Source organism: Mus musculus, chromosome 3 (genome assembly GCF_000001635.26).
Source record: "Mus musculus strain C57BL/6J chromosome 3, GRCm38.p6 C57BL/6J".
Taxonomy (NCBI): Eukaryota; Metazoa; Chordata; class Mammalia; order Rodentia; family Muridae; genus Mus; species Mus musculus.
The window spans coordinates 102,101,584-102,118,584 of record NC_000069.6 but is presented as its reverse complement, the minus strand read 5'-3'; the positions used below and the strand labels follow the sequence as shown (position 1 = coordinate 102,118,584).

The window sequence follows — 17,001 nt, the reverse complement described above, 5'->3', positions numbered from 1 at the left end:
CAAAGCACATTGTCTACATGTATAACATTTTCAGAGACTAAAATAAGGGGGCTACTTTTAAATTCTGATCTTCTGAGATTATTTTAATTAAACCAAGCCTATACTTGACTCTGGTTTCAAACATGTATCCAAATTTGTCATGGAAGGAAAGGAACCACACCCATGTGAGAGTGTTGTGCTCACTATTCCACATGAAGTGTCTGGCTTCAGCCTTCCACTCCAGGAAGAGAGCGGTGGGACTTGGTATAAGTTCTGTGACCCTGCAACCCTGAGCCTATGTTTACGTCTCAGTGCATTGACTTCTTCAATTTCATTGAATTTCGTATCCCCTTTTCCGGAATTAGGCAGACTTGTATAAGATTCGACTGTATATTTTTCTATGATAATGTTGGGTAGGGGATGCCCAGGTTAAAAAGACAAACGCACTAGTGTCAAGAGCCTCAGCCTGGGAAGGGGCCTTTCTTTTAAGAGTCAAAGGTTTGGGCAAATATCTCAGTTGGATAAGTATCTGCCTGATAAACTCCAGGACTTGAGTCTGGGGTTCAGTCCCCAAAACCCACATAATAAGACCAGGCAGGGTGGCGGATATTTGCCTTAATGGTGCAGGGGAGGCAGAGACAAGTGGAGCCCTGAGGTTGCTGGCCCTGACTTGGAAAGTCCCAGGCTGGTGAGAGACAACGTTTCTTTAAAAATTTATTATTAATAATAAAATCTGTTCTCTGCTGCACCCACACTCACATAAGCACACACATGCACATATCCATACACACATGCACATACAAGGCATACAAACACCCATACCTAAATGAACACACACACATACACATCTTCACATGCACACATATGTGCACACACATGCATGGAAACACACACACACACAGAGAAAGAGAGAGAGAGAGAGAGAGAGAGAGAGAGAGAGAGAGAGAGAGAGAGAACCACAATACATATGGTACCATAAGCATAGATCAATGGCCAGCTCTGAGCTTGGCCAGCTATTTTCCATATTCTCTAGCAACTACTGGACCCATTCCCAACCAAAATTACTTTAATCCTCTCCAGCTAATAGGGAAGTTCTCCAGCTGGTGACCACAGGAACTGCCAACATCAGGGAGATGGCCACTATGTGTCCATTTTACAGGAAAGCCTCATGAGGAGACACAGGAGGGAGCGTGGGGGGCAGCAGGAGGCATTTACTTATTTAGTAGAATATATACACACGACACACATGCTTACACACAATAGCACATGCAATAACACACATACACTCACATACACACATAATGACACACAATAACACACATTCACATACACAATCTACATAAATCACACACACACACGCACACACACACACACACACACACACACACACGCGCACGCACAGTTTCGGGGCTAGAAAACTCGGCCTAACTGTAATGGTCTTTCCTTCCCCCTGCCTATTTTGCATGATTTCTGCACATGTGTCCCTTTGTACAGGCACCAGGAAGAAATCCAGCTTCTACTGCCCCCAGCCAAAGAGATCTTAAAGCCTCAGCCTCTGTCGGGACAGCCTAGCACACCTTGTTAAGAGCCAGCCTTCAGACCCACAGGCCTGTGTTGACAGACAGCTTACATTCTGAGTCCTCATTCTTGAAGAAGCCAAGGAGCTTGGTCTGGTCCTCGATGCGCTCAAAGGCCTGGACCTCCAGCTTGTTATTCACGATCTCCACTGGGTCTTCAATGAGCTGAAATCACATGCCGAGAGAGACACACACAGAGAGACAAAGGTGTTTAAACAAGAGTGGGGACATAGAGCACTTTGGAGGGAAGGGACACATGTACAGAAATTGTGAAAGATAGACAATGAGACAGAACATTGAAGTCAGGCCATGTTCTCCATCTTGCCTTGAAGGTGTGTGTGTGTGTGACTGTGTGTGTGTGTGATTGTATATGTCATTGTATGTGTGATTGTGTGTATGTGACTGTGTATGCAGACACAAAGGTCTTGAGCACATCTATTCCAGCCTACACCAGTGTGCATGGCCGCCACAGTTGCCCCAGGAAGACTTGGTCCTAACTTGGGATGGTTGTCCTGGGGGTGATTTGATTCCTCTTGCTAGTTACATTTTTAAAAGATTGTATCTTAAGTTATAAATTGACAATTACAACTATATAGACATACATACACATACACATAAAATGTGTGTACAAGAGAGATAGATAGAATCTGAGAGATTGTGTAATGTGTGTGTATGAGTATGTGAGGCCCGTGGACTCAGATGTGGAGAGCACAAATCAGTGTCTTCCTCATTCATTCTCTTGCCTAGAGACAGCTATCTCACTGAACTGGGAGATGGCTTCTCTGGCTAGGCTACTGGCCAGGCATCTCTCAGGACTGCCTGTCCACTTTTTCTAGTGCTGGGTTTCAGGTACAAGAAGACACGACAGCCTTTTCACACGGGTTTTGGAGATTCAAGCTCAGGTCATCTCCCCAGCCTGTAACTGTTTGTATTCCTGGAACATAAAGTGCTAGGAATTATGAATAAATTGTGAAATAATTAGATGAAGCCAATTAACATCCATTACCTCAAATACTTACCATTCATGTGGTTAGAATATTTGTGTAGCCTTTTAGCAATTCTGAATGGAGGTTTTTATTTGCCATGCTGAACACGCTGTGAACTCTATACTTACTCTTCCTGCCTGCTGAGACTCTACCTCTCAGATCACACTCTTCTCATGTTCAACCCCATGCCCGACCGACCCTGGAAACCAGCATTAAATAGGCTCTCTGCTTCTGTTTCTTTTTAAAAGACATTCAATGTTCTTAGATTCTGCATGTAAGTAAAAAGATGACCTGTGTTTTGAATGTGAAGTGTCTCTCACAAAGCTCAAGTGTTGAAGGTTTGGTCCACATCTCAGGCTTCCCTTACTGAGCTGTGGTTAGAGCGTGAAGCCTCTGATGACTGATGGAGTTAAACTCTGATGAGGCTGATGCTGTGGGGCCATGATGAGAGTCAGGAGGGAAGAAAGTAGGTCATGGAGGACGTGCCCTGAAGGCTGAATCTGGTCCCCAGAACCTGCCCCCACTCTCCTTCCCTGCCAACCTGATTTCTGCCCTTTCTTAGGCCCAATGCAATGAATTCAGCAAACTTTGGGCTGAAACCTCCAAAACTGAGAGCCAAGGCAAATCCTTTTATTTTTAATTGTTTCCCCCAGGTGTTTGTCACAGTGATCAGTGTATGCTATGTGCCATTTCTGCCCAAACTCATGAGCCTAATGCTCTCCAATTTCTTCCCTTGTATTTTGGAAACAACGTTTTTTGTTTGTTTGTTTGTTTGTTTGTTTGTTTTTCATCAGTTGAGTTGTTAATTTTATAGCATCTCTTGACATTAGAGTCAAGAATGGGAAAGTGTCCCTCTTCTGGCTCAGTTTGCTAAAGGCCGTGAGAAAATGATTCTTTACTCTTAAGAAAATGGTGGGGGAGGTTTTCTTCTCTCTGTGAATATGAAAAAGGATGTGTGATAAGTCCCCACTTATCCTGATATGGTTCTGATATGGTTCATCTCATCACCAACCTCGCAGCACCCACCTTGGAGACAAAGGCCATGTTCTACCTAGTTTTGTGTCAGCTTGACCAAGCTATAATTATCTGAGAGGAGGGAAGCATGTGCCTCCATAAGATCAGGCTACAGGCAAGCCTATAGAGCAGTTTCTTAATTAGTGATTAATAGGTAAGGGCCCCGCCCATCACGGGTGGTACCATCTCTGAGCTGGTGGTCCTGGGTTCTATAAGAAGGCAGGCTGAGCAAGCCATGAGGAGCAAGCCAGTCAGCAGCACCCCTCCATAGCATCTGTATTAGTTCTTGCTTCCAGGTTCCTACCCCGCTTCAGTTCCTGCCTTGGTTTCCCGTGAACTGTGATGTAAACCAAATAAACTCTCTCCTCCCCAAGTTGCTTTTGGTCATGATGTGTCATGGCAGCAGAGAAAACCCTAAAACAGACTACATACTGAGAACAGAACTATCTGTAGTTTGCAGAGGATGGAACCCGATTAGTTAAGTCTAAACACTGCCCCTAACTCTGGTTTGCTACTTCTATGGGTCAATCACACAATTTATTATTTAAAGCAAGTAGAGTCTTGCTCCCAGGAGCTGTCTCTCATCTGGTTAGCTTGGAACAGTGCCAGGCTGGCCTCAACTACAATGTTGTTTCTTTTGAACATTTCCTAGGACTTCTAGGTGGGGGTCAATGAGATAGCCAAGCAGACACTATGGACACTATATTTGGCAGTCTTTTTCTGCCCTCTCTGGCTTTTGAGGGTATAGAGAGAAATTGATAGACTTGTTTGGTGTCTGCCGGAGAATTGCCAGTGTTAGTGGTCAGCTGTGAGTTCTTTGTGTTATTGGTTCTGTTTATTTTATGGACAGAGTCACCCCACAGAGCCTTGGCTACCCCACAGAGCCCATGCTGGCATCTCATCCACAATCCTCCTGCCTCAGCCTCCCCAGTGCCAGGGTAACAGGTGGATCACCAATCTTGGCAAAGTTGGGTTCTTTATCTGTGCAGAGCATGGGTTCTGAAGCCTTTATCCTCACAGCTATGACCAGGAGTATGACTTTATGCATGGCAGAAATATTTTAATGTTTTTTCTTCTGTTAAAACTTATAAATTTGAGGATGTGACATCTCCATGGCTAAAAGTGACTTTTTTTGTGGTGGAGGAGGGTGGCCCCTGGGTGTTCCTTAGCTCTGTCTTTGTTGGTTTGTTTGTTTTAGCATTTGCTTATGTGTGTAAAAGGATGTGCACATGCCATTGTGTGTAAGCACACATGTGCAGCAGTGACCAGGGAGGGGCACGTTGGGGGCTGGGAGCGTTGATGAAGAGTGGAGAGTGTCAGAAAACAACTTGTGAGAGTTGGTTCTCTCCTTCCACCCTGTGGAGCCAAGGAATTGAACCCAGGTCACCAGGCACAGTAGGTGCCTTTGCCTTCTGAGCCACCAAGGTCTCTCAGGTCACTGTCAGCTCAGATGGCTCAGGGAGACTGAGCCTATGGGTCCCAACTGCCATCTCTGGTGACTGTTTTGCCCCTCTTTCCTGCCTTTCCCTGGCCTTCTCTCAATGTCACTGTACCAATGTCAAGGGAATGCCAGTGGGTATCAGGGTATAACTGGTAAGAGAATACCATGTAACTTCTAACACCCATATAAACACCCACACTACCCTTGGGTCACTTATAACAATTTCTATGGTGACTTAAGGGTCTGTTTTTTAGAAAAGACTCTACTCTAACACAAGTACTGTTTCTATCTGCTCATTGTTTGGGCAGCCTGATCAATGCCTGAGGCCATGCCAGGCTCTCTGGCTCCTCTCTTTTTGCGTCAGAGCTGTGGCCTCTCCTATATGGGACAGCTGCACACAAAGCCACTTGCTAAATACTTACATCCAAGAGAAATTCCACTAAGACATCTGCTGCGAACTCCCCGTCAAACTCAATCGTGCGGTCACCCTTCAGAACATACAGGCTTCCTTCTTCACTGAATCCTGAAAGGAACGAGAGGCCAAAGTGAGTCAGGTGCAGAAAATCCTTAACTTTGGGATCCAGGATCAGTAGAACTCACACAGACAGGTCAGTCTGTCAGAGCTGGCATTGAATTCAAAAGCTGCTCTTCATTCCACTACTGCTTGAGTTCCCACAAATACTGCAGAACCTTGCCATTCTTCTTAGAACCTGTAATATCACTGTCTATCTGTCACCTTACCTGGGCTTCAAGGCCCTCAATCAGCGAATGCCAGCCCTACCTCTCCACCCACCTTGGCCGGATGAGGGCTGCTCATCTCTGATTGGCCGGATGAGGGCTGCTCATCTCTGAGACAGTCTCCTTGCTTCTGGGCTGCATGCTTTTATGAAAGGGTGTGCCCAGCAAGAGGCACAGAGATGGGCTTTACTCCTCTTTCTCTTTCCTCTAAACTCAGAGTGGCCTCTATCCCTGACTACATCTTGGTGACTCCTTCTGGCTTCAGGCCTGTTTTCATCTAATGTCCTCCATCCTGCCTCCATTGCTTGCTGCTGCTTGCTCTAACAGGACAATCTCGAACAATAGGAGTGCTGTCTTCTCCAGATCCCAGCCTCTTGTACAGAGCCTGGACATGCCGATAGACAGCCGCTCTGAGTCACATGCCTCTTCACTGAGGTCACTGGCAGATTCTGGGAGGGCAGACAACAGCCCCAGCACCCTTGGCACAGAGCTGTATACTTTAACCAACCCTTGCTGGGGCACAGTATCCTTTGGGGTGAATATTAAGTAGCTAAGGTTGATGTGGCAACTCCACAGTATCTTTAATTCTTCAGTTTTCAGACTCTGTCACCTAGGAAATGCTTTCTCCTAATGAATCACAAAAGACACTCAAGAGCAAGAGGGCTGGACACTGCCTGCTGCCCCATGGTCTGTGGTCCGCCTAAGGAGACCCCGGCACGTCCCAGCACTGGACACATAGAGTATTCTTGACTCTGGTGACATCTGATCTTAAAATAAGACCCGGGGAGCATCAGTCAGGGTCCTGCTTGGGAGTGTGTCTCCAATGAGACAAGGTCAGAGCTCCACCTTCAGCTTTAGCCATAACCAAAGTAAGACAGACAGGAGAGGGCCTAAGTATAAAGGGGCGGGTATGCAGAGCACAACCACACACCTAAGAGCTAATATCAAGAGGGCAACTGCTTCATCCCTCAAGCTCAGAGAAGAATGTAGTTAGATATACCAAGCCCCACCATGTCCTCGGCCAGTCTGCTCTTGTGAATTTTTGCTCAGTCCGTGCTGCCTAAATATGAATATTTCTAAAACACTACCATTTTTGTTTAGAGTTTACTAAAAAATGTTCCCATATACCACCTAATCATTAAAACAGTAGTGGGCTGGGGTCAAGGCTAAGAATCAATGAACTGCTAGGGGAAAAAAAAGCAGAACTCATTACATTGTTTTTGACTCTAGGAAGAGTTGAATGTATTTTACTTCCACGCTCTGGGCAGAGAAGGTATTCTTATGTCTCCAGGGAAAGAGGAATGCCAGCCAGTCTCAGCAAGTCACCATTTTATAGGCGCCAGTTCTTCTCTGTGTCTAATTTAAGTAGCTTCCTATAATATAAATTTTGTCTTTAAAAATGTCTGGTGTTCTAAGAAATAAAATAGGAGAGAGTTGTTTTTAATTTGCTAGGACAATGCACTTGCATGGAACTGAGATAATAATGCACCAGCATGCATCTGGGATAGTGCACCTGCATGCACCTGGGATAACGCACAGCATGTACCTGGGAGAGTGCACCTGTACGTACCCAAAGATATCCACCGAGCCACCACTAAGCTTTCTTTTTTCTTTTTCTGTGTTTACTACTCCAAACTCAATTAACCTTTCTTCAAAGGTACTGTTTCAAAACCTCCTGCTATTTTTAATAGCCATTCTCCACTGGTCATGCGGAAAAACCTAAATGGACACCATTGGGGGGTGGCATTTGGAAAGCAGAGGGGTTCCCTGTGCCCTTTCTCCTTGGGATTATGGAGTAGAAATCGGAAAGGGCACCTGGTTGTGACATATTGACACGAGAGATTATGCTCCCAGCATATTGTCTCTCCACCACCCCTCACCGAAATCCATCCAGACTGAAGTTTCCCAACTGGGGGCCAGCCTGAACTCTGGGACCTCTGCAGACCCTGCTGTAAACGCAGCATGCACTGGCTGCTACAATGTTCCCAGAGAGGCCCATTGAAGTCATTGAGGCACGAAGATGGACAGACTGGGCTTCTAGCTGCTGTGAGAGCTGTCAATAGGGCTCAAGTGCCCACATTAGTTTCTCCTAGAAGTTCTCTCTGCCTGAGACTACTGCAAAGATAAACTATTCCCGCCAAACCATTAGGTTGAGGTCTAGGTTTTCTTATAATGAACTCTACTCTGACCCAGAATGGTGTATATACTATCTTTTTTTTTTTTTTTTTTTTAAAGATTTATTTATTTATTATATGTAAGTACACTGTAGCTGTCTTCAGACATTCCAGAAGAGGGAGTCAGATCTTGTTACGGATGGCTGTGAGCCACCATGTGGTTGCTGGGATTTGAACTCCTGACCTTCGGAAGAGCAGTCGGGTGCTCTTACCCACTGAGCCATCTCACCAGCCCTACTATCTTTTAATATGTGTTTAAAAATAATCCAGTTGCCATGCAAGATAAGTACAACTTCATTTTTTATGAGATATATTTGTTTCTTCCTAGCAGATTTTAAATTTCAAACTTACCCAGCCTCTTAGCAAGCTTGGCCTCTTTCCTCGAATCCACCATCACAAAGCCTATGTTTTTATGTTCCAGGACCTGGGCCACAAGCTGAAAAGACAAATAGGTAGGGGAAATGAGTTAAGGGACGAGAGATGGCAGACATCATCACAAGTGTCAGTACCAGTTATACTCCCTGCCACTCTGACCACAGATGAGCCAGGAGAGTGATGAGAATCTGAGAGGCTAAGAAGAGAGCCCTGGAAAAACGCATCCATGGGGACCAGCCCTTTCTGCCTTTGAGAAGATAAAATTGGGGCACAGAGAATCTGAAAGGAACCAAGGGTGCTCAGACACCCAGCAGGGACCCGGCGTGGAGCTCTGAGATCTTTTGTAGTTGACAAATGAAGAACACCCCTTTAAGGAAAAGAGTCCTGAAGGCTTCCTGCCCCTGCACTGTCGTGATGCAGGTGCCCGTTGGTATCCAGCCCATAGTGAAGAAGAACTGCAAGGAGTGTCTGAGGAAGAAGGTACCACTGACCCTAATGTCCAGGAGGATGCAGCAAAGCCTTGGATGGAGAGTTAGCTAAAAAGCACTCTTAGCAGACAGCAATACAGGAGATGGCGCTGCATCCAGCCAAGCTTCCTGAAACTCAGCTATGAACAAATAAGGACTCTAAATTAATAGAGTGTCATCTCTCTGTCATCTCGCCATCTCAAAAGGGGTCTGGACAGAAATGGGGAGATCATAAAAAATGAGCTGTCGGGGGATTGAACCTGCAACCTTACAAATGCTGGTCCATTTCTAACTGAAACATTGTGCTACACTTCGAACCCTAATACTACTTTTCAAAGTGTCTGGGTTCATATGCAGTTGTAAGAACTACAAAAGTGAGATCCCTTAAACACACACATTTCTGGTTTTCTACAGAAGCAAGATCTTGTGAAACTGAGGTACAATGTCACAAACCAGACAGTAGCAACAACAGTTAAAGTACAGAGCACTGTCCATCACCACAAGGGGCCCGCTGTTGTCCTTCATAGTCACAGCCATTCTGCGCTGTCCCATCCCCTCCCCTGCCTTGGATCCTGAAACCAGGAATTCCGCCATCTGCTGTCAATCATATGATGTCTAGACACTGAATCAAGTATCGGGTACCTTTTTGAGATAACTTTTTTTTTAATTAGCTATTTTCTTCATTTACATTTCAAATGCTAGCCCAAAAGTCCCCTATACCCTGCCCCCACCCTGCTCCCCAACCCACTCACTCCCGCTTCCTGGCCCTGGCATTCCCCTGTACTTGGGCATATGATCTTCTCAAGACCAAGGGCCTCTCCTCCCACTGATGGCCGACTAGGCCATCCTCTGCTACATATGCAACTAGAGACAAAGTTCTGGAAGGTACTGGTTAGTTCATTTGTTGATCCTCCTATAGGGTTGCCGACCCCTTTAGCTCCTTGGGTACTTTCTCTAGCTCCTTCTTTAGGGGCCCTGTGTTCCATCCAATAGATGACTGTGAGCATCCACTTCTGCATTTGCCAGGCACTGGTGTAGCCTCACAAGAGTTGAGATAACTCTTTACACTTGGCATAATGATCTATCTGGAGCATCTGATGTTTTGCTGCCTGTATCGTATCACCAGGTATGTCCCTTTTCACTGCTAAGTCAACGTTCATGGTGTGGACATACCACAGTTTGCTTAACCATTCTCCTACCAAATGGTATCTGAGTTGTTTCCAGCCGTTGGCTCTGATGAACAGAGTTGCTCTGTGGGATTTTGAGTTAAACGTTAGTCCTAATCACAGGAATAAATGACTAGGAGAGTAAATTGTGACTCACATGGGAGTTTCAGGCTTAGTTCTCACTGAAACCACCAAACTGTTCTCTGGCCCCTTGGAACTGTTGCACATCCTCATGAATAATGTATGAGTTCCCTGACAACCTTGGCAGCCATGAGTGTTATCATCAGTTACATTTTAGTCATTTCTCCTAGGGATGCAGCAATGTTTCCTTGTGGTTTGAATGTGTGCTTTGTGACCATTTACTTCAACATGTGCTGCGTTTATGTATGGCTGCTTCTGTGAAATGTCTCCCCGTGCTGTTGTTTCCCTGTTTTTTTTATAGAGTACATTAACTTTTCATTTCTCTCTCTCTCTCTCTCTCTCTCTCTCTCTCTCTCTCTCTCTCTCTCACACACACACACACACACACACACACACACACACACTAGGGCCAGAGAGCAGTTGAAGCAGTTGTGCACATATGAAAACATACATGCCAACACATAAATGGGGAATTTAATTTCCATGCAGTCTAATTTAGCAGTTTTTCATTTATAAATGGGATTTTGTTGTTGTTGCTTTTTTTTTCTTGGACAGGGTCTCACTATGTATGTAGCTTTGGCTGAACTCAGTATGTGGATCAGGCTGTCCTTGAACTCATGGAGGTCTATCTGACTCTGCCTCCGGTTTGCTGGGATTAAAGGTATGTGTCACTGTGCCTGGCTATAAACGGGATTTTTAATGTTAAGGCCAAGTGCTAAATTCTGAACGGTACCATCTTTTCTCTAAAAGTCTTACAGCTTTACTCTTCGTTCTATGGGACACGGGTTATTTGGATGAAGTCCTGAAGAAGCCATGCAACAGTTTGGGGGCTTTTTCTGCTTTGTGCTAGTTGACCCCAGCACCATTTGTAGATAGCCTTCCTTCCTCTGCACCTAGCCCATGCCTTTATCAAGACTCAGTTGACACATCTGTGTGTGGGGAGTGGGGTGCAGGGGGTCTAACTCTGCTGTCTCCATTCTGTCTGTCCTTCTGTCTGCACCACACAGCCCAGGCTGTAGCCTCTATGAGGTGAGTCCTGAAAACACATAGGAGTTGGGTTTCCAATCAATTTTCTTTTTTTGTGTGGGTTGCTTTAACTAGTAATTTTTCTCTTACACAGCAGCTTCAGAATAATCTTATTTATACACAAGAAGGAATCCCCTAGGATCTGGACAATTATGGTATTATATCACATTGTGTTGTGTTTTATTGTATGTATGTAATTATATGCATGTATGCATATATATAAGTATATATATATATACACAAAGTAAGATGTAACTGTGTTAACTCCTGTTTAGGGTTTTTATTCCTGCACAAACACCATGATCAAGAAGCAGTTGGGGAGGAAAGGGTTTATTCGGCTTACACTTCCATGCTGCTGTTCATCACCAAAGGAAGTCAGGACTGGAACTCAAGCAGGTCAGGAAGCAGGAGCTGATGCAGAGGCCATGGAGGGATGTTCTTTACTGGCTTGCCTCCTCTGGCTTGCTCAGCCTGCTCTCTTATAAAACCAAGACTACCAGCCCAGAGATGGTCCCACCCACAAGGGGCCTTTCCCCCTTGATCACTAATTGAGAAAATGCCTTACAGTTGGATCTCATAGAGGCATTTCTTCAACTGAAGCTCCTTTCTCTGTGATAACTCCAGCTGTGTCAAGTTGACACAAAACTAGCCAGTACAATTGACCCCTTGTCAACTTGACACACAAACACATCACTAGTAAGCCTGAACCCTTAATTTCTTATTCATCCCCAAGATCTAAACAACTTTAAAAGTCCCACAGTCTTTACATATTAAAAGTCAATCCCTTTAAAATGTCCAATATCTTCTAAAATCCAAAGTCTTTTTACAATTAAAAATCTCCACTAAAATAGTTTCTTCCTTCAAGAGGGAAAATATCAGAGCACAGTCACAATCAAAAGCAAAAGTCAATCTCTAACCATCCAATGTCTGGGATCCAACTCACAATCTTCTGGGCTCCTCCAAGGGCTTGGGTCACTTCTCCAGCCATGCCCTTTGTAGTACACACATCGTCCTCTATGCTCCAGATGCCTGGACTCCACTGTGCTGCTGCTCTCGGTAGTCATCTCATGGTACTGGCATCTCCAAAACACTGCATGACCCCTTCAGTCCTGGGCCGTCAATTGCAACTGAGGCTGCACCTTCACCAGTGGCCTTCCATGGCCTCTCACAGTGCCAAGCCTCAGCTGCTCTGCGTGACCCCTTCATGCCTTCAAAACCAGTACCATCTGGGTGACCCTTACATATTACCAAGTCCCACTGTAGCAGGAGTACAACCTTGGCTATCTCTGGAACACAGCCTCTTTGTGCTTTCAGAAAACACTTCCCAGAAGATGTGACCTCAATGATGCTGGTCTCTTCTTAATCACCGCTAATTTCTTAGCTCCAGCTAACCAGCATCAATAGTCCCAGTAATGCCAAGTTTTTGCTTTAGTAGTTCTGGTATCTTATTAATCACAGCTGATTCTTCAGCCCCAGCTAACCAGAACTACAGAATCTTCACAATCAAAATAGCAATGGCCCTAAAAAGAGTCTTTAATTTTCTCTCTGAGATTTCACAAACCAGACCTCCATCTTCTGCAGTGTTCTCAATATTATCTTCCAAGCTCCTACACAACATCCGACAGAGCTCTTAACAACGGATGGATCTTCAAGCCCAAAGTTCCAAAGTCCTTCCACAGTCCTCCCCAAAACATGGTCAGGTTGTCACAGGAATACCCCACTCTGCTGGTACCAATTTGTCTTAGTCAGGGTTTTTATTCCTGCACAAACACCATGATCAAGAAGCAAGTTGGGGAGGAAAGGGTTTATTTGGCCTTGCCCCCTTGATCACTAATTGAGAAAATGCCTTACAGTTGGATCTCATGGAGGCATTTCCTCAACTGAAGCTCCTTTCTCTGTGACAACTCCAGCTGTGTCAAGTTGACACAAAACTAGCCAGTACAACTCCTATCAAGTTGGAGAGAGTGGTGCATCCAGGGTGTTGTCTGTCGATGTGGGAAGATGCTGTATCTCTCCATTACTTTATGACTTTTCCATTCGCATCGCAGCTCTGAGCACATAAGCCTTTGGTTTTGTTTTGTTTTGTTTTGTTTTGTTTTGTTTTGTTTTGACAAAGTGTCTCATGCAGCCCAGGCTGGCCTTGAACTTCTGATCTTCCCACCCTCACCTCCCAAGTGCTGGGGCTACTGACATGCACTGCCACACTCACTTTAGCGTGCAAATCTAGTGCAAGTTTTGTTAAATGTACATCTATTGGGAGTCGTATGCACTATAGTGGTGTATTTTTTAGTTTTGAATCTGTACTCTTTCTAGTACAAATATATCATTGCATTTTTATGTTTATCTTGTAGCTTTCTCACCTTGAACTCATTGATTCTTTCTAAGATATCTTTGCTTTTTTTGGAATTCTTGGAAACTTTCTGTGTAGATAACCATGCTAAAACTTTATCCCTTTCCCATCCATCTGATCTTGCATTTCTTTATGCTTCCTACTCGACCAATTAAAAAAAAATCTCCTTTCATTTCCTTAGGCTTCCTTACTCGACCAATGAGAGCTCTCCTGTTTTGATGACAGTACTTTGCTTCTTACCTGGTGTTTTTGTTTATTCTTGTTCCATTTTATTTATTTGCATCTGCCTTACTGATACATCTATTTTCCCTTTCTGTCCTTCCAATCCAGTTACATTTGCAGTTTGATTCTGTGCATTCTGCAACCCTCTTGGGTGTCTTATCTCCACCGAGTAACCTGGGCACTATTTGGCTCTGTGAGGGCTCCCTAAGTCCCGCTACCCTCTGTTCTGTGGCTACTTGTTAGGTTCTGCCCTTCTCCATTCCTGTGTCTTCTCTGATTGTACCTTCTCCTTCCTTCTACTCCCTTGCCACTTAGACTTCCTAAGGTCGGTTTTGGCCTATCCATGCTTCCTGGTCATCTGTTCTTTTCTCTCTTTTTCTCACTCCAAACCACTCCCCTTCCTCTTAAGACTAAGAATTCTGAACAGAATGTCACCTGAGCGCACGCTGCTCCAGGAGTGCTCAGGTGATGGGGTGGACCCCAGGAGCTGGCAACTACATCATCCTGCTTGCCCTCCAGTTTTCTCTTTCCTTGGGTTTGTCTGAAGCTGGGAAGGCTGAGTCATCACCATTAGTACCGCACTGTGACTCACTGTGAGCTTTCCTGAGGTCCCCCAAGCCAGTGTTTCTGCAAAACCTCATGGGTATATAAGTTATTGCATGCAAACCATCAGACCACGTTGTGTTTTATTTTCCTAATAAACACTCCCCCTGTTTTTATTGCCAGCCACACTGTCCTATTTACTGAAGTAAAAATCTTAAACAAATGTTCCCCTGTCAATTATTCAAAGTCACAAGACTTGGCAGTACAGTAAACTCCCTCTTCTCCAGCGTGAGCCTCTCTGACAGCAGCTCTTCAATTTCAATATGCACAAGAATGACCTGGGGCTCTGTTAAAATGGGGCTTCTTGGTCCTTCTCGCCAGAGCATAGACAATAGAGCTGAGGTGAGGCTCAGGAATGCACATTCTCTTACACTGCACAGCCACACCCGTGGTTGTGGTGCCTCAACTCTCACATCAGGCTCTGGAAAGCACAACTATTCGTGGCTGCCGATTCTGAAAGCCACATAGCACCATTCCAACTGTGCACTCCATTTAGTGAAGGGGTGAGTATTAACAATAATTTGAGAGAGAGAGAGAGACCTTTGAAATGGCCCATCGACCACTGAAAGCTCTTGCTGGCAAGTCTCACATCCTGAGTTCTATACCTGCAATCCATGTAATGGTGGAAGAAGAGAATTGATTCCACAAGGTTGACTTCTGACCTCCATTGGCATGCCAAACCAAGTGTACCCTGATGACATATAAGTATCACATCACCTTCCCTCTCTTACACACACACACACACACACACACACACACACACACACACACACACAGAGAGAGAGAGAGAGAGAGAGAGAGAGAGAGAGAGAGAGAGAGAAGGAAAGAATGACAACTTTAGGTAAAAACAAATGCGTTCCTCTCCTGGGCACATAAAGCATACTCTTTTCAGTCTTGATATCTACATGGAACTTCTGCATACTTCAGTGGTAAGTACCAATCACTACCCTGTGCCCTAGATGTATACACAGAACAGACTGTCAGATGGGCCATAAAGCCCATTATCTGATATGTACCCTCCTCCTCCCCGTCTTCTTCCTCAGCATCCTGGCTCGAAATCCCTGCAGCACCTGAATTACTACCAACACCCACTCTCACTGGACCCAAAGCCTGCCCATCTAGGCTTCGTTATCACCACCATCAGCTCTAGCACGCACCCATAACAAGCTTAGATCACAGTAGCCAGAGCTAGCAGACACCTAAGGGTACTGTGGGACTGAATAGGGTGGGTGGCTGTGGTGGAGATTTGGGGCCTCTGGGCTAACTTTTTATGTGACTGGGTCCCTGAGGACCAATCGTATCTGGGGACGCTGGAGTAGACAAACGGGCCACTGTTACTTCTTGTCTGTGGCTTGGTTTCCTCCATCCCGCACTTCTCCATCTATCCCAACCCCCTCCTTGTCTTCTCTCCCGTGAGCCAACCTGGGATGAGGACAGCAGCCCCAGCTTGTCTTTCACTCCATTCTCCTTTCTAGAATCCCAGTGGTCCCTCCCCAGGAGTGAACTTGGGCACCCGGTGTGTAATCACCAGTGTCCTGATTCTGTTCTGTGACCTTTCCCTCACTAAGGAGAAAGGCAAAGCACCTTCTGCATGCTGTGCAGTTCCTTGGAGACAGTCAGTACCTTTGTGGGTCCATGAAGGGATTGGTGCAAATACTTCAAGAGTTCAAAGGGCTTGTGAGCCAGAGAGGCAAGAAGCAGTTATCACCAAATACTGTGAGTCCTATGTGAGAAATAAGGTCTCCTCCACGTTTCCTAAATGTTCAAAAAACCTGGAATATTCTTTATACGTGCCTGTGATTTTTCTCCTGTTACCTTACAGCCATTCCTGAGCTGCCTTGTCCTGGTGGGCTGATTGATGGGTGATTTCAGAGCCTCAATTGAGAGTCCATCCTTGGGACTAGCCCTATCTGTTGGCTGGTTATGTATAGCTTCCAGAATGGAAACATTGCTCACTCCCTCTGAAACACCGGGATTTGGCTAGACTTTTGCTGATCCTTTGAACACAAATGGACTTCTAACAAAGTTCCATATAAGCAATATCATAGCTGAGATGATAAATAAATAATTCAAAACTGATAAGTGTTTCTGGCATGTCTTTCTCTTTCTGGAGTTATATTTGATAGAAAGCTATGATAATCTTCTCGCTGCTTGGATGATGAGGTCCACGTGTGTGTCATCTTTAAATAAGTAGGTGACCTATGCTTGCTAGACCCTAGTGATGAAGAGCATGGGACTTAGTGTCAACTCCTGGATTGCTGACTTTGTTACCAGCCTATGCTGTGACTTCACTGCCCAGCAGAGGCAGTAACATTAATCTACGCCACAGGATTCTTTTGAAGATTAACTGAGATAATGCATATGAAGTGCTCGACATGGTTCTTCACACACAGTAGGTACTTGATAAATGCTAAACTTCCTCCTTGGTAGTATGATAGCTGAATAGGGTTCTGGATCATTACTGATCCCCAAAATGCCAGAGCCTAGATGATCAGAACTGGAAGGGGGGAGAGTCATTGCCAGAACAGCAGGGCACAGTTAAAGGCTATGAAGTCTCAGAAGAGAGAGCTTGTGGCAGGGGTGGGGGTGGCAAGCCATACAGAGCCTGGCAGGCCGTGATGCGTGCTGTGGGTTTGGCTTCCATGCACTTTGGGTGTGTCTGAACATCCCTACATAGCCACAAGCCCTGCATGGTGTGGCCTTCTGCCCCTTCGGCCTCACTGGCCATACTCTGTATCTTGT

The 17,001-nt window shown here is 45.2% G+C and overlaps 1 protein-coding gene across 2 annotated transcripts in view; it reads right to left on the bottom strand.

The window, feature by feature from the left end:
• Casq2 (calsequestrin 2) overlaps positions 1–17,001 on the bottom strand; it is a 60,100-nt gene that overhangs the window by 27,930 nt on the left and 15,169 nt on the right. For both annotated transcript variants that reach the window (NM_001355663.1, NM_009814.4), the window contains exons 2-4: positions 8,261–8,345; positions 5,420–5,520; positions 1,610–1,721 (exon numbers count right to left, since the gene is read on the bottom strand). In NM_001355663.1, the coding sequence (NP_001342592.1) occupies positions 1,610–1,721; positions 5,420–5,520; positions 8,261–8,345 (298 nt within the window). The remainder of the gene's footprint in view (positions 1–1,609; positions 1,722–5,419; positions 5,521–8,260; positions 8,346–17,001) is intronic.